We start from the raw sequence: 22,596 nt of genomic DNA, 5'->3' as shown, positions 1-22,596 counted from the left end.
CCTAACGCCACCCAGTGTCCATAGGCGGAATTGCACCTGTTGAGGAGTGAAGCACCCTGCTACCTCCCAGTGGCCCTGGTTGGGATCCCAAGATGAAGGAATACCGCTACTGCCGACTGGCCATTATGGGGCTAGCGTCTGCTGGGCCTGTGGCCATGGGCAGAACAGCACCAACTGTAGGGGTTTAGGAGCCAAGGAAGGCAGGCAGCCTGTGGAAGCTGGAAAAGGCAAGGAAAGTGATCCTCCCCTAGAGCCTCCAGAAGAAACATAGCCCTCCCCACACCTTGATTTTAGCCCAAGGATATCCATCTCAGACGTCTGGCCTCCAAAGTTGTAAGCCCCAAATTGCAGCAGCCCAAGGTAGAAAAGATCTTATTTCAAAGAGAGCTGTGGGTTGGCTTGTCTAATGGAGTGAATCCCAACAAGATTCATAGAAGACCCACAAACTTAAGATAATTCTACTGGCAAAAAACGCTACCAGCTGCGGCTGAAAGGGACAGACAGTACAAAATGAAAAGAGGCCTTAGGACCCCCAAACTCTTTTCTGCTTCCCAGGTAACGCATTCCCATCTTCTTAACGTCAAAATGCCTCAAAACTGAATTAGTGATCAGAAAATCGCTGGAGTAGTGAATAATTTTCAACAGGCAAGAGGGGAAAATGTCATCAGTGCTCTAAGGAAGCCCATTGAAATATCCTCTGGCACAGCACGGAAGGCTCCAAGGGATAGAATATTTACGAATCTCCTCCCGCAATAGTGCTTATGGAACACTATTAACCCTATTCAGGGCTTCTACCCCTGAAATTACTGAAGACGTTCCCTCCTGCGGATAGGTTTTTATATTCTGAGAGTTCCAGGGCACCAACCTGTGGCTGCCCTGCTCACACTGAGGGGCCCTCCCTCCTTCCCTTTCCTCTTCCCAAACTTCCGAAAGGCTGGAGAACCCTGAAGGTGGTTAGAGTTAGGCCCTGAGCTGAAGGTCGCGTTACGGGAGGACCCCCGCGACCCAGTATTCCGGATCTCCGAACTACGGAGAAGAATTAAGCAGAAATGAAGCCTCCACGGCCAGCGTAGGTCTGCGCCTGCGCTAGAACCGCAGCTCCCAGGATCCTTCGCGGCCAAGTTGCTTTCCGCCTCAGAGGCTCCCGCCGTGGGATTTCGGTGGACCTGAATGGCATGTGGACAAAGCATGAGAAATAAGAGATTCCGGGATCAAGAACAGGCGGAGCCTCTCTGTGAAGTACGGTCCACAAGGGTGTATAGGCCACAAACCTGGCATAGAGAAATAGGTTTTGGCCAGGAGCTGAGCTCGGAGACTTCTGGGAAATGGAGTCCGGTGGGGCGGGGAGATCCGTACGCATGACCGGAAGTGGCGCTATTGGAGCGCGTCCTCTTTGGCTGGCACGGGAGCTGGGCCTGGTGTTTGGTGGTGCCTGCGGCGGCGGTTTCTGAGTTCGAGCTGGGAGCCTGTAGCGTTCTGGAGTAGCCGGCAGCGGGTTTTTCCCTGCGGCGTTCTGCTTGAGACCGGGCTGGTGGTTGCTCCACGGACTCCTGAGCCGCGAGGCCTGGCTGCCGCTGGGAACGCTGAGAGACCTGGCTGGACGGGCACGACCCGAGCTCCCAGGGCCCAGCATCGCAGGCTCAGACCCGGCCTCTGAGGGGAGAGGCCGGAGAGAAGAAGGGTCCAAGCCGGGAGCAGTCAGAGCAGGCCTGCAGAGCGCGGCCGGGGCTCAGAGAACTGCTGGGAGGCGGTGGGACCCAAATGCCGGAGGAAGGAGGTGAGAAGGAGTGGTAGAGGGAGGGGTTTGCAGGAGATCCGGCGTCTTGTTCCAGCCCGCCCGCCGATAGAGCCGTGTGACCGGGACCAGAACTCTGCGGTTATCCTTTCCACAAGTGGTTGGGGATAATCCTTTTTTGAGTGAAGAATTCCAGGGTCAAGAAAGTTCGAGGCGCTCAGACCTGAATAATCTCTGACTATCCTACTTCTTACCCGATCTGCTTGATGCATTTGTGAGTCGAGAGAAATGGGCCCCGGGAAGGAAAAATGGAACGATCCAGGGTCTCCTGTTGTTTCTGATGTTTTCCAGCCGTTCTTGAAGCTGCCAGGGATTCTCAGAACAGGAGCCTTTGGCTCCACATGAGATTGAGGGCCCGTTCAACGCAGTTGGACTGTGAAGTCGAAGGGGATATGGGGGCATTGGAATCAGAAGGCTAGGATTCCTGTTTAAGCTATGGGGTACCGGTTTAGGTCTTTTAACCCGTGTTTCTTCGTGGAGCAAAGGGTAAAATAACGTTAACTACCTCGTTTACCTCTACGAACTGTAAGAATCAAACAAAGTAACGCTTTTGAAAGCATCTTGAACAGTCGATAGAACAGAAAATACGTGTATGTAATCTTAACCACCGAGATCTGTGCCATCCTCCCCTAGATCAAGGGGTCCCTTTATTGGTCTGTAACTTTTTTTTTTTTTTAAAGATTTTATTTTTATTTTGAGAGAGAGAATGAGAGACAGAGAGCACGAGAGGGGGGAGGGTCAGAGGGAGAAGCAGACTCCTTGCCGAGCAGGGAGCCCGATGCGGGACTCGATCCCGGGACTCGATCCCGGGACTCCAGGACCATGACCTGAGCCGAAGGCAGTGGCTTAACCAACTGAGCCACCCAGGCGCCCTGGTCTGTAACTCTTAAAGTCCAATTTCACATCCAGCATTTTATGTTGTCTTCCCCCAGAGACTTGGGAACAGCAAGCAGGGTGGTTATTATCCTCCCGGTACTACGAAAGAGGACATGAAGGTACAGTGGAGTTAGATAAAACTCAGTAACGTGAGATCTGTACTAAGACCAATATTCAGACCTAGTAGTTCTTTTTCTGAGGGCTATACTACCTCTTCTATTATTTTTTATTGAGGTATAACTCACATGCTGTAACATTCTTTTTTTTTTTTTTTTGACACAGAGAGAGTGAGAGAGAGAGCATAAGCAGGGGGAGTGGCAGGCAGGCTCTGTGCTGAGCAAGGAGCCCGATGCGGGACTCGATCCCAGGACCCCGGGATCATGACCTGAGCCGAAGGCAGACGCTTAACGACTGAGCCACCCAGGCGCCCTGTAACATTCATTTTAAAGTCTACAATAAAGTGGCTTTTAGTATAGTCACAGAGCTGTGCAACCATCACCACTATTTAATTCCAGAACATTTTCGTCACCCCCAAATGAAGCCCATAACCATTTCATCAGATCAAACTGGGAGTGAGGCGCGGAGCGGGCTTAGGATTCTCTCCTTCCCCCTCCCTCTGCCCCTCCTCCCACCTCCAACCACGCCTGCGCACATGGTACTCTCTCTTTTAAAAAAAAAAGCCCATACCCATTAACCATCATCACTCCTCATTTCCTCTAACCCTAGTCTATGGATTTCTACTTTCTGTTCTTAGGGATTTGCCTATTCTGGACATTTCATAAAAATAGAATCATAGAATATATGTGTCTGGCTTATTTCACTTAGAGTAATGTTCCAAATTCCATCCGTGTTGTAACATGAATGAATGTACTTCATTCCTTTTTGTGGCTGAATAATAGTTCCTTATATGGATATACCACATTTTGTTCCTTAGTTGTGGACATTTGGGTGGCTTCCAGTATTGGCTATTGTGAATAATGCTGCTGTGAACGTGTGTGCACCAGTTTTTATGTGGATGTGTTTTCGTTTCTCTTATTTGTGTACCTAGGAGAATAACTGCTGGATCATAGGGTACCTCTGTTTAACTTTCTGAGGATCTGTCACACTGTTTTCCTCAGTGACCGCATCATTTCACAATCCCAGTAGCAATGTAGGAGGGTTCTAATTTTTCCACATCCTCATCAACATTTGTTGTTTTCCTTTTTTTTTTAAGATTTTATTTATTTGCGAGAGAGAGAGAGCGCAAAAGCAGGGGGAGGGGCAGAGGGAGAAGCAGGCTCCCCGCTGAGCAGGGAGCCTGATGCGGGGCTCAGTCCCAGGACCCTGGGATCACGACCTGAGCCAAAGGCAGACACTTAACCAACTGAGCCACCCAGGCACCCCATGTACAAGGTTTTGATAGTGTGAATGTGAGTTCTCCAACTTCTTTTTCCAGTTTGTTTGGCTCTTCTGGGTCGCTTGCATTTCTAGATGAATTTTAGTATCAGCTTAATCAATTTTCATTAAAAAGTCCACTGGGATTTTGTTAGGGATTACATTGATTCTGTAGATAATTTGGTGAGCACTGCCATCCCAACATTATCTTCCAGTCTATGAATCCATGGGATGTCTTTCCATTTATTTATATCTTCTGTAATTTCAACAATGTTTGGTAGCCTTCAGTGTACATGTCTTGCATTTCCTTTGTTAAATTTATTCGTAAGTGTTTTATTCTTCTAATGCTCTTGCAAATGGAATTTTTTTTTTTAATTTCACTTTTGGATTGCTCATTGCTAGTGTATAGAAATATGGTTGGAGAAATGTCTGTTCAAATCCTTTGCCCAATTTTAATTGGGTTGTCTTTTTATTATATATCCATCTTGTATCTTGCAACTTTGCTGGACTTACTTAGCTGTGACAGGGCTTTTTTTTTGTGGATTCCTTAGGATTTTCTTCTCTTCTTCTTTTTATTTATTTGTTTTTTTTTATAGCAGGGCTATTTTATTTTATTGTATTTTTTAAGTAGACTCCACACCCAATGTGAGGCTTGAACTCATGACCCTGAGATCAAGAGTCACATGCTCTACCAACTGAGCCAGCCAGGTGCCCCACCTTAGGATTTTCCATATACAAAATCATAGCTACAAATACTGATAATTGTACTTCTTCCTTTCCAATCTGGATGACTTCCCACCCCCCACCCCCTCCCCCACCCCGCCGCCCCCAGCTTCCTAATTTCCCTGGCTAGAACCTCCAGTATAATACTGAACAGAAGTGAGAGCAGATAGCCTTGTCTTGTTCCTGATCTTCGGGGAAAGTATCAGTCCTCCACTATTAAGTAGGATGTAAACCTGGGTTTTCCGTAGTTGTCTTTTATCAGGTTGAGGATGTTCTCTTCTCGTCCTAGTTTATTGAATGTATCAGGAAAGGGTGACAGATTTTACAGAATGGCCTTTTTGGTGTTTATTGAAATGATCCATGTGGAGTCATCTCCTTTTTATTACATTGGTATATTATGCAGATTAATTTTCATATGATGAACTAATCTTGCGTTCCTTCGATGAATCCTACTTGGTCATTACCTTTCTTGAGTTGGCAAATATCTTAAATCTGCAGAGCTACTTGCTCCCAACAAACTCGGCAGTAGATAATGTTTGTAAGCTGTGTGTTTACATGCGAGGCGTTGTGCCAGCTACTTTGCGTTTTTCTTTCATCTTCCCAGCAACTTTACAAGAGATTGTCACTCCAATTTACAGATGAGAAAAATGCGACCTAGAAAGGTTATGTGATTTGCACACTGCTGGCAAGTGGGGGACCTACGCTCCTTGAGAGTCTGTTTGACTCCCTGTGTCTGAGTGAACTGATGGGATTTCTGAGGTAGGAAGGGGAATGGAGAAATCGGTCTGCAGATTCAGCCCGAGTCCCCTGCAACCTGCAATGTCCCGGGAACCCCCTTCTTCACAGTGAGAATGCGAGACTCTCTAGCTTGGTGAGCTGTACCTTTTAAGCCTCATTGGTTTCTCTCCTTCCAGAGCTGCCTTCTGCAGGCACTGCCCTTCCCCAAGACAAAAGCACAGGAGATGAAGGAATGGCAGCTGGTCTCCTCCCAGTTGGGGCCCACGTAAGTTGGAAATGTACTCTGAGAGGTAGCCTCTTTTTTTTTTTTTTTTTTAATATTAAAGGGTTTTTTTGTTCCTGTTTTTTAATTATGAGAGGAGTTCGTGCTTATTGTAGAAAACCTGAAAAACACAGAAAACATACCCAAAAACTCACACTTATTAACCACAGAGATGAAATACTTAACATTTTCATTTGTGTCTTTTCAGCCCTAGTCTTCCTTTTCTTTTCTTTTTCTTTTTTGTTTTTGCTTTTTAAGATTTTATTTTTAAGTCATCTCTACACCCAGTGTGGGGCTGGAACTCACAACCCTGAGATCAAGAATCACACGCTTCACTGGCTGAGCCAGCCAGGTGCCCCCATAGTCTTCCTTTTCTACTTTCCCAAAATGGGTTTGTCCTGCTTTTAATCTTCTTTTTATTTCCACTTTACAGAATGTGATTAATGTTTCTCCTTCTCATTAAGAGTATGCTACAGAATCATTTCTAGTGTATTCTTTTGCATAGTCCTTCTACCAGGATAGGAACTGTCTTCTACCCTTTTTTCCTGACTAGACTAGGTATTGATCTGTTTCTTTTCCTTTTTAGAAAGTCTGCTCTTGGATTTTTCTCATTGGTTTTCTTAGTAACAGATTTTTTTTCTTACTTTTTTGCTTTCACTTTTGTCAGATTTATTTTAGAATTTGATCTTTTAACCCCTTGAGTTGAATTTCTAATTTATATTCTTCCTTCCTTGTTTATGTTGAAAATGTTTGGCTGTGGATCTTATTTTCCTAGATATTCCCAAATTGTCACTTTGGTTTCTCTGCCCATTCAGCTGGTCTGTGCTGCATGGGGACAGAGTGTCTTTTGTCAACCCAGAACAGCCAGGGGTAGCGTAATTGCAGAACACAGGGTTCAATGGCTCTGTTAGCTCAACCTTATTCATTAAATTGCTCAGTTCTTCCATACCTTTATTTTGTTGTTTATTTTGTATTAACCCTGCTAATGACTGAATTATTTTAACATCTCACAGCTGTAATATTTTAAATTTCTTCTTGTACTTCCTACAGTGTTTTCTTTATTAGTTACATACTGTTTGTTACAAAGTTCATGACACTTAAATCTTTATGGTGGATTTTACTCTCTTGACTATTATAAAATGACCCAAATGTTTTAAATATTTCATGTTTTTTTAAAAAAAGACCCTCTTTGTCCCATTGTACTGCATTTCTTAGTATGAAGGATGGATCGGAAGACCAGGTAAATTAGAGGTCATAATTTGGAAAATTATGCTGGCCTCAAATAAGGTAATGACGGGGCCATGGAGAGAAATGTGTGAAATCTGGTGATACTGTGAAGGAAGGTGAAGATGCCGTGATTGTGGGGAGCTGCAGGAAAGGGAAGATAACACCCAGGTTTCTGGCGTGGCCCACGAGATAGGTAGAGGTACCATCACTTGCACTGAAAACAGACATGAGGCCTTTCTCACCTCTATGCCTTTGCTCATGAGCCTCCCCTGCCTTGGATAACCTTCTCTTTCTCCACTGACAGCCTTTCTCCTTCAAGGCCAGCTCAGCAATCACCTCCTCTCTGTGGTCTTCCTCTGTCCTCCATGCAGGATTCCTTCTCTAGTCTCTCTGACATGTTACTACAGGCAGTCACATACATATCTGGCTCTCCTTTTGTACTGTGTGATATCCAAGTTCATAGGAACGTTTAATAAACACTCCGAAAAATTGAGCCTTCACATTTCTTTCTGATTTTTCATTGCATAAATTTATACATTCTAATTTTGTTTTGTCTACATTGGCTCTTTTAGTTCCTGAGCACCTGTTCGTTTCTGCCCATTTCCTTCTTTTATATATAGATATAGCTGTTTATGTACTCTCTCCATTTATATTTAAAGTCCGTCAGAGTTGTAAACACGCAAAGAGACTGTATTTGATTTATTTTTGTGTCAGTATTTGATTTATTTTTGTGTGTCAGTATCCAGTATAGTGTTAGGCACATAGAAAGTGATCAATAAATGCTTTTCTTGAGCTGCCCAGAGCTGCCTCATATCCTGAGGCCAGTGGGCAAGAAGGAATGTGCTTGTCATTTCAGGGGTCCACGCCCTTCAGCAATGTGACTGTAGCTTTTACCCAGGATGGGTGGAGGCACTTGATCCCTGCTCCAAGGGGGACTCCAAGGTTCAAGGAGGGGATACCAGAAAATGCCAGGAATCTGGTCCTGCTGGGTAAGGAAGCCATTTGAAATGTAGAATCTACTCAGTTCTGAATATCTGTGGCACTTTCCGGTGTTGAGTGATCCCGAGTTGCTCTGACACTTTATACAGTGTTTATTCCTCCTGGTTCCCTAGTGAAAGGTCTCTGCATTCCAGCTTGAGAAATAGGCAGTTTCATTTGCTCCCCCTGAGACTGCAGCTCCTTGTTTTCTTATTTCCCAGGGCGGGTAGGGTGACCTTCAGGCCAGTTCCTCCATATTCAGTAAGTTCCTATTGTTCTAAATAACTTGCTCTTGGGGCTTAATTCCCTGACTTGACTTGACCCCTCCTTGGCACCTCATCTGTCTTAATTACTGCTGCATCCCCCAGTGCCTGGGACCCAGTTACGTGCTCAATAAATATTTGTTGAATGAATGAAAAAAATGACCTAACTGGTGTGTTTCCACTTCCCTGAGTTCTGGGTGGCTATTTATACTTAATCTAAATCTCTAAAGCCCGTTTTTCCCCTTGAACAGGACTTCCAGTTTCCCAGCCCGGCATGAACTCCCAGTTGGAACAAAGGGAAGAAGGCCCATGGATGCTGGAGGGAGGAGGCCTAAGGAGTACCTGTCCTGGTAAGTGAGCAGGCACTGAAGCCAGTGAGTCTTGAGAGCAAAAGCCCTTTTGAAATACACATTAGTGCATTTGATAACCCTGTGAAGTAGATATAACCCCCATTTTACAGATGAGGAAATTAAAGCTGGAAGAGTACTTGCTGGTTCAGAGCCTCACGGCTAGAAAGTGGCATGGCAGGCCTTCGAAGCAAGGTCTGTCTGATTCCAAAGCCCACTGTTCCACACCTCTTCCTGGCAGAGTTCCCCTGGGCTGGGAGATATTTGGGACCAGAGGTGGTATTGCTGGCCTCGGGGGGAATGAAGAGTCATCTTTGCTGGCCTAGCACGTTCTCTGCTTGGGGTTCACCTCACTTAGGCTCTCAGGTGCCCACCTTTACCCATACCTCCAGCTGTGATACCTACTGCTACTCCCCTCTCTGGCCCTTAATTGGATGCCTTCTCTCCCTCTATGTGACCCTGCTAGAATTTCCTAAAGGCTAATACTGAGGACCTCAGGAAAAACAAAAGGGAAGCCGTAGTTGCTGTGTTTATCTCGTGCTCCTCATCCAAGGCTGCTCACTCAACCCCACCTTCATGCTTCAGCCACTGTGGATGTGTGACCTCTGCCCGGGCCTCAGGAGCTTCTCCCTGGGGTTCCAGCCACTTCCGATATTTTAAAAGTTAAAGCATCAGAAGTATAAATGAACTTGAAGGTGACAAAGCTTACAATTTGTTTGAAAGTGTAGCCTAATGCTTTATATCTTCCTTTCTGATTACTGTGGCTGCAGGGCAGTGAGAACAAAGTCTGGCAGGTTTTCTGCACAGTCATCAGAACTCTTCTCCTTCCCATCTCACTATCTACTTTCTAAACAGCCTGTCACACGTTACCTCAGCCCTGTTGTTACCCAGGAACCACTCAGGCTTGCTGAAATCCTTCCTTTACAGGAGCCTCGGTGGTCCCTCTGCTGCCCGGCACCATGCCCGCCGTGCGGGGCCTTTTATCCCGGGCGGTACGCCCTGTGTAGAATTTCAGAAACTGAGTGTGGGGTTATGTGGCTAGGGCAATGGCTGAGTTTTTCTGGAAAAAGGTTTCATCACAGCCTCAGAGAGTTTCAGGATCCTAAAAAGGTCAGATCAGCACGTTATTAGAAACAACTTGGGAAGTGGTGTTATCACCATCTGATTTTACAAACTAATATACATGAAAAAAAGTTACCAACTATGGAGTGCTGTATTAGCTGTATGATCGTGAAGTAGTTTGAGAAAAGTTTCAGTCTGGCTATTGGAGTAACTGATACCCTGCTTCCGTGGTGTTGCACCTCTGCTCTGAGATTCACAGCAACCTGGGCATTGCTCGGCCGCTCTGGGCTGCTTTCAGAGCCCTCCGGTACCCCATCCTACCCCACCACCATGGCAGCCCCAGGTCTTTAGAGTACCTTCACCTCACTGCTTGCTTTAGGAACTTCTGTTGTGGATGTTAACATTTTCCCAGGCCCAGCTGGTCAGTTTGCCTTTTTCACATTGAATTTGTTACTCATTCAGTCAACAAATACTCATTAAGCATTTGGTAAATGCCTGGAATTGCTTTAGCTACTGAAGGTACAACAGAGAACAAGATATAGGCCCTGCTTATATCCTGTGATGTGAGGAACATAAATAAAATGAGTAAACAAAATTACTGATGTAATGTCAGATAGTGAGGCATACTCTGAAGGAACGCAGGATAAGGGAATAGTGATGGGGAGTATGAAGGTGAGAATGGGAATACAGATGGAGGTTGGGGGCTGTTGTAAGTCAGATGACTAGGAAAGACCACTTGGAGGAAGTGATGCAGGGCTGAGGTCTGAAGGAAGAGAAGAAGCCAGCCATGTGAGTGTCTGGGAGAGGAACATTCTGGGATGTGGCATGTGTTGAAGCTCTGAGGTGGGGATGAGCTTGACTTGTATTAGGATCAGAAGACCCTAGGACTCAGTAAGCCGGGGGAGAGTAATAGGCAGGGAACAGATCGTTCAGGGCTTTGGAGACCACGGTAAGGCATTCAGATTTTATTCACATAGTAAGATAAGCCGTGGAGGGTTTTGAGCGGGAAGGGGACCATACTTGATTTGTGTTTAAAAATTGCATATGGAGAATAAGACTTCCAGGGTTCAGGAATAGGAGCAGGGAGATCAGTTAGGAGTCTGTTGCAGACATTCCAGAGAGAGAGGATGGTGGCTGGTAGGAAGGATTCAGGACATTTTAGGTGTTAAAGCCAATAGGACTCGCCAGTGAATGGATGTGAGGGGGTGGAAGGGGCATTAAGGACGACCCTGGCCTGAGCAGAACCATGAACAAGAAGACAGACGAAGACACTGGCTGGAAAGGGAAAACCAGTTGTTCCGTTTTGGGCACATTTGGTGTGGACGTCCTTAGTCTCCTACAGGAGCCAGGTGGAGAGGTAAGGTGGGCGGAGATAGGACGATTCATGAGCATCATGCAGTTTCCTGAATTGTTCCTTTCCCCTACTGCTGCTTTTCTTGGCACTTTTCTTCTTCTTTCCATGTTTTCTGATAGATGGTCAAGTTTTCAGAGCTGTCAAAGCCACATATGATCAACTACTGAATTACATGGAGATGATGCCCTGGGACTGCTGTGCTCATGGTAGATTGGGCATTAGTAGGCATGTGCTCTCGGGAGGGAAACCATTTCAGAAGGTTTACAAGGAAAAAGCCTAAGATAATAACAAGCACTCATATGACATTTAACTGTCCCTCAGGGTCCCTTATATGTTTTAACTCATTTAATCCTCACAGTAATTCTTTGAGAGCTACATTTATAGATAATGCATCCAAGAAATAGATTAATTTGCCCACAATCACATAGCTAGTAAGAGGTGGAGCCAAGATTTAAGCCCAAGCTATCTGGGTCAAGATTCCATATAGAAATACAAATAAAGGTCACCCAGAACTAACCTTGCTATTCTCTCCTCTGAGAAATAAGTAGAAACCGAAAGAATCTTCAGGAAAATTGACGCTCATGAAAAGAAGCTCCGTAGCCCTCCCTAAAACTCCACCTCCTTATGTTCAAGCCCCAGTGTCGGAGAGGGGCATGGGGCCTTGGGCTTCACAGTTTCCCAGTAATGTACAGTACTCACATTATAAAGTTTTCTCTTAAAATGAGGGAGATCCCAGAAAGGGTTAAGAATCGTTAACTCTTCTTTTAAAAAAGACCGATTTTCTGATTATAAAAGCAATGTTATTTATTCTATTTAAAATGACTTTTTTCTAGTAAAATAGGTTAATTTGAGATTTGGAACAGGATAAAAAAAATCAAGGTCCCCTGTCATCCCACCACACAGAGGTCCCTTCCATCTTCTTCATCACAAATGCAGTGATACATTTTTGTTTTCTAAATTTTTTTTTTCTTTTAAATAATCTCTACCAACCCCCATGTGAGGCTCAAACTCATGACCCCAAGATCAAGAGTCACAATCTCTAGCGACTGAGCCAGCCAGGTGCCCCCTAATGGGGAGGCTCAGACCAGAGCTTGTACTTTTTTCTAAAGTAGAAATAACAGTGTTAAGTTTCCATGCTCCTTTTTTCAAGTAACAGTAGGTTTCTTTTTATCACTGCATATCCTCTGAAATGTTTTTATCTTTTTTATAATACTGACATTGGAGAACATTAAAAAATACAGATAAGCATTGAAGAAAATAAAAATTGCCTGATGCCACAACCCAAAGACAACACTGCTTACACTCACACTGTGTATCCTTGCAGTGTTTCCTCAGTAAATACCTTTCTACAGAAGGAACAATAGTGTACCCATTTCAAACATGGCCTCTATAGGGGTCCCTCTGTTGGCTATACTATGGTCATTCCTTTATTAAACATTTATTTAGGTGTTTGCTTTTCTTTGGCAAATAATGCCGTAAGCGCTTTTGTCAACACAGCTTTGTGTAATTTCTCATTCGTTTCTTAGGACAGATTCTTACAGGTGCGGTTCTCATGTCAGCATTTTAAAGACTCTTTTGACACATGCAACCAGATTGCTCTCCAGAAAGGTGGTCACACCAGTGTGTAAGATCGCATGATGCTGCACCCCTAGCAACATTCTAGAATTTTGAAATCTAGCTGATTTGATAGGTCAAAGAATTCATCTTGCTGGCACTGATCATCAGCTTTGTAAAGTGAATTATTTAAACCTGGTAAACAGATTGCCCAAAACCACACCAAGAATTGTGAGACTAAAGACAAGTGGAGACTGTCCAGTAGTTGCCAAAGCAGAGGAAAGGGTCAGAAATACAGGAGCATCGCATCTGAGGGAGATTAGGGTAAACTTCTGTATCCTTTGGCAGTTTAGGAAAGGGAGTAAGGCGTGCTAATGTCTCTGAAGAGCCATCTTGGTCAATATTTATGGTTGAGAACAGAAATGTGAGGCAGCTGTTCTGGGTGAAAGGGGTGGAGCATCAGACCTGCCTGCATGGGAGCTCGGCCAAACTCCCATCAGCCTTTTGTATTTCAGTAGTACCTTTTCTTCCACCGAAGGGGGGAGAAATGCTTTTCTAAATGTTTTTCAGACTGGAAGATTATGTCTGAATCGCCACCCGAGCATGACATTTCTGAAGATTCATTCCAAGACACAAGTATAGAGCTGCCCCCTGGGGAGTCTGCTCACGGGGACACTGAACTGGGGAAGAGCTTCAACCTGAGACCAGTCCTTTCTCCACAACAGAGAGTTCCTACAGAAGTGAGACCCCGTAAATGGGAAACACACACACAGAGCTTCAGGAAGGATTCCCCTATTATGAAGCCCCACAGAGCAAGACCATATACATGTGGCGAGTGTGGCAAAGGCTTCAGTTACTGTTCTTCCCTTTCTCAGCACCAGAAGACTCACACCGGGGAGAAACCCTACGAGTGCAGCGAGTGTGCGAAGGCTTTCAGCCAGAGCTCGTCTCTCATTCAGCACCAGAGGATTCACACCGGAGAGAAACCCTACAAATGCAGCGAATGTGGAAGAGCCTTCAGCCAGAACGCAAACCTCACAAAGCACCAGCGAACTCATACCGGAGAAAAGCCCTACAAATGTAGCGAGTGTGAGAAAGCCTTCAGTGACTGTTCAGCCCTTGTTCAGCATCAGAGGATTCACACCGGGGAGAAGCCCTATGAATGCAGTGACTGCGGGAAGGCCTTCCGTCACAGTGCGAATCTCACAAACCACCAGAGGACCCACACGGGGGAGAAGCCGTACAAGTGCAGTGAGTGTGGGAAGGCCTTCAGTTACTGTGCCGCCTTTATTCAGCATCAGAGAATCCACACCGGGGAGAAACCCTACAAGTGTGCTGCATGTGGGAAGGCCTTCAGCCAGAGCGCAAACCTCACAAACCATCAGAGGACTCACACGGGAGAGAAACCCTACAAGTGCAGCGAATGTGGAAAGGCCTTCAGCCAAAGCACAAATCTCATAATCCACCAGAAGACCCACACTGGGGAGAAGCCCTATAAATGTAATGAATGTGGGAAATTTTTCAGTGAGAGCTCAGCCCTTATTCGACATCATGTAATTCACACAGGAGAAAAACCCTATGAGTGCAATGCGTGTGGGAAGGCATTTAACCAGAGCTCATCCCTTAGTCAGCATCAGAGGATTCACACTGGTGTGAAGCCCTATGAATGTAGGGAGTGTGGGAAGGCCTTCCGGTGTAGCTCCGCTTTCATCAGACACCAGAGACTCCATGCTGGAGAGTAACCAGAGATAGGACCGAAGTGGGCGGGGACCCGGCAGGAAATGCAGGTAGTCTGAAAAACATCGGGAGACCTCGGAGTTTTATGGTCTGTAGCTCAGAGCCACACCCAAAAGCACCTTTAATAAATAGCCCCGATTTTACATGTTGCAGGTGGAAAGTCTCAGGAGCACTCTTCTTTATCAACTCTTCAAGCACCAAGAACCCAACTCAAATTATACTGGAGATTACCTTCATTCAGTGAGCCCAACTGCATTTGGTATAGCAAGCACTGCAGAAACCGTAAGGAGTAAGTGATTAATGAGTGAAGGACTTGGTTCTTTCTTAAAGGCCAGGTATTTTGGGGATGGTTCTTGAATGAGGGCTATTAAAAGAACCAACACTGGACAGGAATGAACGGTTTCTCCATAATAGGGAGTAATTCAAGTTGAGGAAAGGTTCTTCATGTTATAATCTCATCGGGGTGGGGGAGAGATATCCACTCTTTTAAGCTCTATATAGGAAAATCTAGACACTGCCAGGCCCAGTCTGTACTTGAGATGTTCAAGTGTTTGCTGCTGCTATAAAGAAAACACCCAGAAGGTAAGAACAGGCTGAGGGTTAATCTAGAAGCCAGTGAAATGTATGGTATACCCCTCTGTGGAGCCACTAGGACAACCTGAGGCCTGCCATCTTTCCCCAGCTCATGGGCCAGTGGGGCCTTCATTTTCCTTCCTGGAGAAGTTTCCTTTACAGCAAGATTTTCATTATTGGCCCCTTTCTCCCTTGCTGGGTTCTGGGTCTTTGTCTTTTGACATGCCATCCTCATACCCAGCCAGCAGGACCTCATCTCCGAAATAAACCCATGTGGTTTGGGTTTAGGTAGCCATTTGACTTGAGTCCTATTCCGCTATCACCCAAGGCCTCTAGCTCTGGTTTCTTGCCCACTTGGCCCAGGTCCTGGAACGCTTATCCCTCCCTCATTCACCTGAATTTTCAGGTAATCCTTCCCACTACAGTTCTCCAACCCTGCTTATGGGGGAGGGGAGGAAATTAAAACCCACCTACTTTAAAGGCCTATTGATAAATTTAAGGCAAGAATACAACTAATGCCAAGGACATTAAGCTCTTGGGTAAGTTACTCCTAAGCCCCTCCCTTTAGGCTGGTACCCAGAAGCCCCTCTAAGCTACTCAGGTGTAGCTCACCCCAGTACCCAGGTATTTTGGTTCATCCTTCCATTTACCACACACTTAAAAGAAAGGAGTCATGAGCTCGAGTCATGAAAAAGAGCAAGACTCGGAAAGACCAAAACATGCCATTAGAAAATGGCCCTCAAGGACTCCAGACAAAGGTCAGGTTCGCATCAGTGCCTCTTAAGCCTAGCTGTACACTGGAACTGATAGGGCTTGCTTGCATTAAGGGCTACGGGCCCCTAGCCCAACTCAAGATTGAAACTGGTCTGGGATGGAGATTCCTTGCCACGTATTCATGCTGAGGTACAAGTTTTCTTTTTGACAAAGAATTTTATTCTTATGAAGAGTTCTATGCATATGCGGCCTACAAAAGGCCAAGAACTTGAGGTGTCTTCTCTGAGCTAGTCCCATACAGGGCATCAATCTGTCACCCAGAAGGAACTTGTTACCCAAATAGCTACTACTTCACAGGTTCTGCCACCCTGGCCCACCATCTGACCACAAAGGAGCTAGCTCCCCCAAGGAAGAGGCCACATCAAAAGGTCCACTGGTTGTCAAATGATCCTTTATTGAAACATTTTCCTTTGTAGTTAACTCTGTGGGAAAGAAAAAAGAAATATGTCAGTAAGACAAAAAAAAATCTTATAGTCCAAACCCACTACTGACCATTTCTAGAACTGTTCCAGCCTATCTCCATGAATACGTTAGCCTTCCTCCAGCTCTCACCCTGCTTTAGGCAAGTGAAACAGAAGTCACTTACAGCTGGGCATTCCACCGCACCACTGTTGATGTCATCTATGATGTCATGAGGGTGGCGGCCATCAACATTGCAGCCCACAGACTGGGCAGTCCCCAGGATTTCTTTAATGGTTCCTAGAATTCAGAAAAGTAGCATCAGAGGAGCTTCAGTCCCTCACGATCCTCAGATACCCATGGGGAAATAATTGGGAGTTTCACAGAAGGCAAGGAGGAATTAATCCTATTTTATGGAATGACATTCCCACTCCTCTAATCCAAGATTCCGAACTCCATTTAGTTACGTAAGCTCTTAATGCAAAGTCTCCATAGGTCCCTTCATACGCAAACACATCCAGCCCCTAATATTCACTGATACCAAGCCATTCTGCCACCCAAATTGAAGATCTTACAGTAACTTCCCTTCAAATTGGGAAATGCTACCACACACTGAATACACCCCATATAACAAGGTGGTTCTATGTTGTCCACTTACCAGAGAGTTCTCTGGCTAAAGATCGGTGTCGCATCTGTCGGGCAATATTGACAATCTCATCAAAAGTGATATTTCCACTGTGCTTAACTGCAGAAAAGAAAAACAGCGTTTAAGCTTGGTCACCCAAGGCCAAAGCAGACCACATCATGCACTCCCCTGTCCTTATTTCCAGGCTGTTCCCATGCTTTCGGCACAGAGTCATCCACATGCAGAACAACCCTGTTTCCTAAGCTGGGGTTTACTATCAGCTCACCACTGGATTGCACCAGCCAACAGAAACTGACCGGGTGCAGTGGCGGGTGGCTGGGGCAAAATCAAGTCTTTGCTAATCTTATACAAATGAGACTATTTTAAATATGAAAAAAGACAAGTTTTGGTTATTGGGGTTAAGCTGTTCAGAGCATCATCCAGCTCAGAAGTGGCCTGATAACTGGTTATCATTATCACTTCACCCTACTGTTTCCCTCCTGCAAGCACTCAGTAGAGCCAGCCTCACGTTAGGGACTGGGGAGCCACATGACACTTCCTGGGGGTGCCTGGCTAACAGCTTATCAAATCCCTCTACTCCTCCCCCTAGGTTTCATCAAAGGGAAAACATGCTGCTAAATTATCACACTGGGTAGATGACACCACTCACAAATTACCAGGGAAAAGGCCACTCACTGTTTTTCTGCTTCTTTCTGTCTCTTGGTGGTTCCTTGAGGGCTTTGATAATCAGGGCAGAGGCAGAAGGTACCACTTCAATCTGCAGAAGAGATTCTCCGTGTGAATAAGCCCCATTCCACCCTCTAAGGAAGACCATCAATACTGCGACCTGGCTCTCAAAAAACACGGGCCAGACTGGGTTTGCTGTACATTCTCGAGTTATTGTCACAATCGAAACATGTTCCAGCCTAAGAGACACAGTGATTTGCCCAATGTCACACAGGTGACAAGAGTTAGTATTAGGCCCACATCTTTGCTCTTTCTTGACCCATCCTCTCAAAAAAGCCTTCCCCACACTTAAAATTGCCCTCAGCAGCTCACGACCGGTTGCAGGTGGCAAAAACCTTCCCCCCAGGAATCCCAGAGGGTTGCGACCTCTGCCCTCCCCCTCAAACCAAGTACCTGGGCCTGTCTGTTCTGAATGGTCAGTTTCACCGTAATCCTTAGGCCCTTCCAGTCACCGGTTGCCTTGGCGATGTCATCACCAACCTTTTTTGGAGACTAGAGAACGAAAGGTGTGTCATCACACTGTGCTCTAAGTTGATGTACAGTCTGCAAACCCATCCCTCTCACTTGGCTGACACCCTGGGCCAGCACACAGAGCACTGTTTGAAGCACGTAACTGCACCTGCCAAATCAAGGCACGGCTATCACGGTAGCAGACATCAGGGAGTTGGGGCTAGAGGTGAAGTTTGTTTGGGGATGCAGGCCCAGGGTCGTAAGATGGCAAAGTCCCTCACCTACCTACCCTCCCATAAGGACCCATGTGATAACGTAGGAATTTCCAACACTGGTTACATTCAAATCACTTGGGAGAATTCTAAAGACACCAGGTTTCTGCAAGGATGGGATCTGGGCATTTACTACTTAGACTTCCTAACGACCACTAGCCTGAACAGGAAAGACGTTCAGCGGGTGCCAACTAAATGGAGAGCCAAGGAAAAGCGTAACACACTGGTTAAGCAAGCCCACGTGGGAACAATGTTTGGTTCAGGAGACCAATGTCCAAGGAATAAGGGCCTAATACTATTCAGAGAAACGCAAGCTCAGTAAAAGCACAAAATGGAGGAGTGAGTAGATAGGGAGGGGGTCATCGGTGAAGCTGGTCATATTAATGAGTAGGTTATGCAAGCTTCTATGTTAAGTTCACCAGGATCTTAACCCACCTCCCATTTAATCCTCTCTACCGATATTTAACCCCATCAGTGGTGATACGCCCATTGCCCTGACTAAACAACAGGCTAAGCAGGCTGCCCAGTGTCACTAAGCTACTCTTCAAAACCTTCACACAAGACCTCCAGCCCACGCCTCATGTACGCTTAAGGCCGCAGTTAGATCTTGACCCCGGAGAGTGAAAGTCACAGCTTCAAAGTAGCACGTTCCAATCTCGTGTAAGACCTTGTTATGGGAGCACTTCCGGTTCAGAGGCTCGAGGTGCAGCAGGGGTTGCCAATCCGTCAACGTGGAAGGCACCTCAGACCCAGTCTCGTTTGCACAAACCAATGCAAGCTAAGAAACCGCCCTCCACGAGGATGACTTACCAGACCCAGCGGGCCGATCTTCGGGGCCAGGGCAGACGTGGCGCCGACTTCGCCACCGGTGCACCTCAGGTACACTGGGAGAAAGAAAAGATCAGTGTCCCTGCAGAGGGAGCCCGGAGCCACAGCCCTCTCTCCAATCTTGCTGGGGCTGACCACTCCGCTTGTCAGTTCTCGGAACAGCACCAAGAGCCTCAGCTGGGAGCGAAGAAAGCCCCCCAACCGCAGCGGGCGAGCCGCCTCCCCCGTGACGTGGACCGCTCCCAGGCCCACGTGGGACAGCGGCCGTCGGCTCAGCTACGGCTACCGAGGCCTGCACCGGGCCGGCGTGGAGACAGCCCGGCCAGCGGCCAACCCAGTGCAGGGGGGACGCGCCCGGGCACAAACCTTACCCTAAGGCGTGCGGGCCGCAAAGCCACCACAGGTCGTCCGGGCCTCCCTCCCCATTTACACGTGGGGAAGCTGAGGCCCAGAATGAGTCAGAGGCTCGGCCAGGACCTCACAGCGCCCCGACCGCTGCACTGCGAAGGCCTCTAGCAGGCAGCAACTTAAAAAAGCCCGGCGTGGGAAAGGCAACGGCGGCTGGGCCGGAGGCCCGACGGGCTGCGGGGAGGAGGGATGCTCCGCTCCATCTCGCAGCCCCAGCCACATCTAAAGCACGCACCGACTTTGATCTCGTTGGGGTCGAACTTAGGCGGCATGGCGGAGGTGGCTGGTGTCGGATGAACCCGGATTCGGGACGACCGAAGAAAGTTGCACCTTTGCCGCCCCGAGCCGAAAGCCAAAAGACCGGAAGGCCTTCTGACTGCGCCGGATATAGGCAGGAAAGCGCGATTCTCGCGAGAACCGTCGGCTCCGCCCAGCCGCCCAGCGACGCCCTTGCCGCCATGTTACTTGTGGGCAGGTGCCTGAGGTTGACGCCGGCTCCGCGGTGAGTTGTAACTAGGGGTTCAGAAGGGGGGGGTTCGGGGAGGTTCGCCTGGGGGGTGGGCGGCAGACAAGAGAGGGCTGCCCCAGGGCCCCGCTGTTCTCTATTCTTCCTTATCGTGAGGGTCACCCTTTGGTCCCGGTCGCAAAGCCCCGCCCCTCCCCTAAGGGGTCCGCACCCCCATCCGAGACCGTAGGGCCATGGCGACCCCCGGTCCCCTTTTAGCTCCTTCGTGATATGTGCATTTTGGTTATCGAAACAATTTTATTCAGGTCTAAATTTGGTCCACCTCTTAATTCCAAGATTCTGTGGTTCTCAGAGTCTTAGACTTCGTCATCCTGGTCTGCATGACTTTCTGAGATTCTGAGTTTCGGTCCCCAGCTTCTGCGTTTGGAGGAGACCAGACTCCGGCTCCGCCCGGGCTCGTGCCCGGTGGTCTGCGACCCTGTGTCCATGACCAAGCCCTACGAGTGATCTGCCTGCCGTCAGGTCCACCCGTGGGAAGGAGCATCGGTGACCTGTCCACCCACAAAGCCAGGTGGGGCTCTCCCCACTCCAGCCTGGGGAGAATGGGTGTGGTTCTTCCAATGGGCTAGACGTTGGGGGAAGGAATGGATGAGGGGTGGACATCGGGGAGCAGGTTGGGAAGAGCTGATCTTATGGGAGGGATGGAGAAGGGATGATCACTGTGGGGGAGGTGGTGGGAGGGCTGGACTTTGGGGACGGGATGAGAGAGGGTTAGTCCTTGGGGAGCAGAAGAGCTTGTCATCTGGGAGGGATGGGGGAGGGCTGTTTTTAGACTATTCCCCACCCCTGCTGGCAAGTGGGGTGACAAGAGGAGCCTGAGCCAGCTCTGCAGGTTGGCAGTCTCCCCAGACTGCCCAGGCCGCTATGGGAGGAGACCTGTGATCTCTACCCCTCCCCTTGAGGAGTGGGTGTGTATCTTTTCAACTGCATCTTCCCCCTAGCTGTAGTGGGCCCGGAATAAATATTTGTCAGGTGTATAGTGCTATGTGGCTGACATTGATTGAGCAGTGATTATGTGCCAGGTAATGTGCTATGAGTTTTACATATATGAAATCACTGGATCCTCCCAGAATCAGGTATTGGTAAGATTGTTATACAGATGAGGAAACTGAGGCTCAGAGAGATTGAACAAAGGTGATATGGTTGGTGGATGGCAGATCTGGGATTCAAACCCAGTTACATTTTTTTTATTTCAATTTTTTATTTCAATTCTAGTTAGTTAACATCTAATGTAATACTGGTTTCAGGAATAGAATTTAGCGATTCATTAATTACATATAACACCCAGTGCTCATCATAACAAGGGCTGTTCTTAATATCCATCACCCATTCAACCCATCCGCCACCCACCTCCCTCCATCAATCCTCAGTTTGTTTTTTATTGTTAAGAGCCTCTTATGGTTTGCCTGCCTCTTTCTTTTTTTTGCCTTCCCATATGTTCATCTGGTTTTTTTTCCTTAATTTCCACATATGAGTGAAATCATATAGTATTAGTCTTTTTCTGAGTGACTTATTTCATTTAGCATAATAACGCTCTAGCTGTATCATTGCAAATGGCAAGATTTCATTTTTGATGGCTGAGTGAGATTCCATTGTGTATATACATACACACAACATTTTTTTAATTCATTCATCAATCAATGGACATTTGGGCTTTTTCCATAGTTTGGCTATTATTGATAATGCTATAAACATTGGGGTGCAGGTGCCCCTTCTGATCACTACCTTTGTGTCTTTGGGGTAAATACCTCGTAGTGCAATTGCTGGGTCGTAGGGTATTTCTATTTTTAATTTTTTGAGGAACTGCCATAAACCCAGTTACATTGCATCCCAAAGCCTGTGCTGTTAACCATAAGCTTTCCTGGATGATTGCTTCCTGGGCCCATTGTTATCCCTTATCAAGTGCTGATACTTGCAGGTACTGGGCAGGCAGTAAGCACCTGGCTTCTGAGTTCAGGACACTGTAATTAGTGTGTGCTAAGTTATTCGAGCATGAAGGAGTTGGGCAAACCCCACAGTATCAGGACTCGAAAGAACAGAGCTCCAAACTGGTTTTGCTACAATCCAGGCCATATAACCAGATCACTGAGCTCATGCGCCCGTTTCATCACTTCAAACCGGGCTGTGGTGAGAATCAGATGGAACAGTAGCTGTGAGGGTGGTAAGGTGTCTGAGGATTGCCTTGGAATTTTTATTCAATTAAGAGATCTCTTTGCTTATGATGTAGCTGGTGGAGTGTTTGGTTTGCCGATGCCACTCTGACAGTGTTTCAGGAACTAGAAGTGATTCATCGGTCCCGTCTGTTACACATTCTCAAAGAGCATCCTTAGAAAGACCTGCTGTGCTGGGCTCATGGCACAGATTGAGATGGACGCAGACACAGCCATCAAGGGTCATACAGTCCGGCAGATCAGCTATGCGTTCTGCGTTAGTGTGCTGCCTGTCCTGGGTCCCCAGGCCCTGATTTCTCTCCTGTGCCCTAGAGTCCTGAAGATTACTCCAGGGGGGAGAAAAAAGAATGCCGCTCTTCTTCCGGAAGCGGAAACCCAGTGAAGAGGCTCGGAAACGCCTGGAGTATCAGATGTGTCTGGTGAGGGAAAATGGGTTTCGTGAGTCCATCTCTGCCTCTGCCCTCATGGAATGGGGCTCCACGCTGCCCCCAGACAAGCCACGTGCTCCCTCCCTCCCATCTGCCTCCCTGACC

The 22,596-nt window shown here is 47.1% G+C and overlaps 3 protein-coding genes and 1 non-coding gene across 8 annotated transcripts in view; 2 read left to right on the top strand and 2 right to left on the bottom strand.

Annotated features, from left to right (window-relative positions):
• The first annotated feature begins 1,140 nt into the window (after positions 1-1,140).
• On the top strand, positions 1,141-14,683 carry ZNF79 (zinc finger protein 79). Of its 3 annotated transcripts, none has more exons than XM_035015766.1 (5): positions 1,141-1,239; positions 5,683-5,771; positions 7,852-7,984; positions 8,488-8,586; positions 13,124-14,683. In XM_035015766.1, exons 2-5 carry the CDS (start codon positions 5,739-5,741, stop codon positions 14,293-14,295), a joined length of 1,437 nt encoding a protein of 478 aa, XP_034871657.1. In that variant the 5' UTR covers positions 1,141-1,239; positions 5,683-5,738; the 3' UTR covers positions 14,296-14,683. The 3 variants fall into 3 exon arrangements, with proteins under 3 accessions (XP_034871657.1, XP_034871658.1, XP_034871656.1); XM_035015765.1 differs by lacking the exon at positions 1,141-1,239 and adding an exon at positions 1,375-1,777; XM_035015767.1 differs by lacking the exon at positions 7,852-7,984.
• A 1,090-nt stretch (positions 14,684-15,773) lies between these two features.
• On the bottom strand, positions 15,774-19,814 carry RPL12 (ribosomal protein L12). The gene is made up of 7 exons (XM_035015768.1): positions 19,602-19,814; positions 18,941-19,014; positions 17,802-17,900; positions 17,358-17,439; positions 16,695-16,781; positions 16,224-16,336; positions 15,774-16,059 (listed from the first exon to the last, which is right to left on the bottom strand). Exons 1-7 carry the CDS (start codon positions 19,636-19,638, stop codon positions 16,054-16,056), a joined length of 498 nt encoding a protein of 165 aa, XP_034871659.1. The 5' UTR covers positions 19,639-19,814; the 3' UTR covers positions 15,774-16,053.
• On the bottom strand, positions 16,866-16,994 carry LOC118018247. Its single transcript, XR_004681337.1, has one exon. It is a non-coding gene; the product is annotated as a small nucleolar RNA SNORA65 (small nucleolar RNA).
• Positions 19,784-22,596, top strand: part of LRSAM1 (leucine rich repeat and sterile alpha motif containing 1) — a 38,217-nt gene continuing 35,404 nt past the window's right edge. For 2 of the 3 annotated variants that reach the window (XM_035015763.1, XM_035015761.1), the window contains exons 1-3: positions 19,784-19,868; positions 20,247-20,403; positions 22,376-22,482. In XM_035015763.1, coding sequence (XP_034871654.1) covers positions 22,411-22,482 — 72 coding nt within the window. In that variant the 5' untranslated portion in view covers positions 19,784-19,868; positions 20,247-20,403; positions 22,376-22,410. Of the gene's footprint in view, positions 19,869-20,184; positions 20,404-22,375; positions 22,483-22,596 lie in introns of all 3 variants that reach the window. The other variant, XM_035015762.1, reaches the window with a different exon arrangement.

Source organism: Mirounga leonina, unplaced genomic scaffold (assembly GCF_011800145.1).
Source record: "Mirounga leonina isolate KUSES-001 unplaced genomic scaffold, KU_Mleo_1.0 Mir_170, whole genome shotgun sequence".
Classification (NCBI taxonomy): Eukaryota; Metazoa; Chordata; class Mammalia; order Carnivora; family Phocidae; genus Mirounga; species Mirounga leonina.
This window is presented reverse-complemented; position numbering and strand designations above follow the sequence as displayed.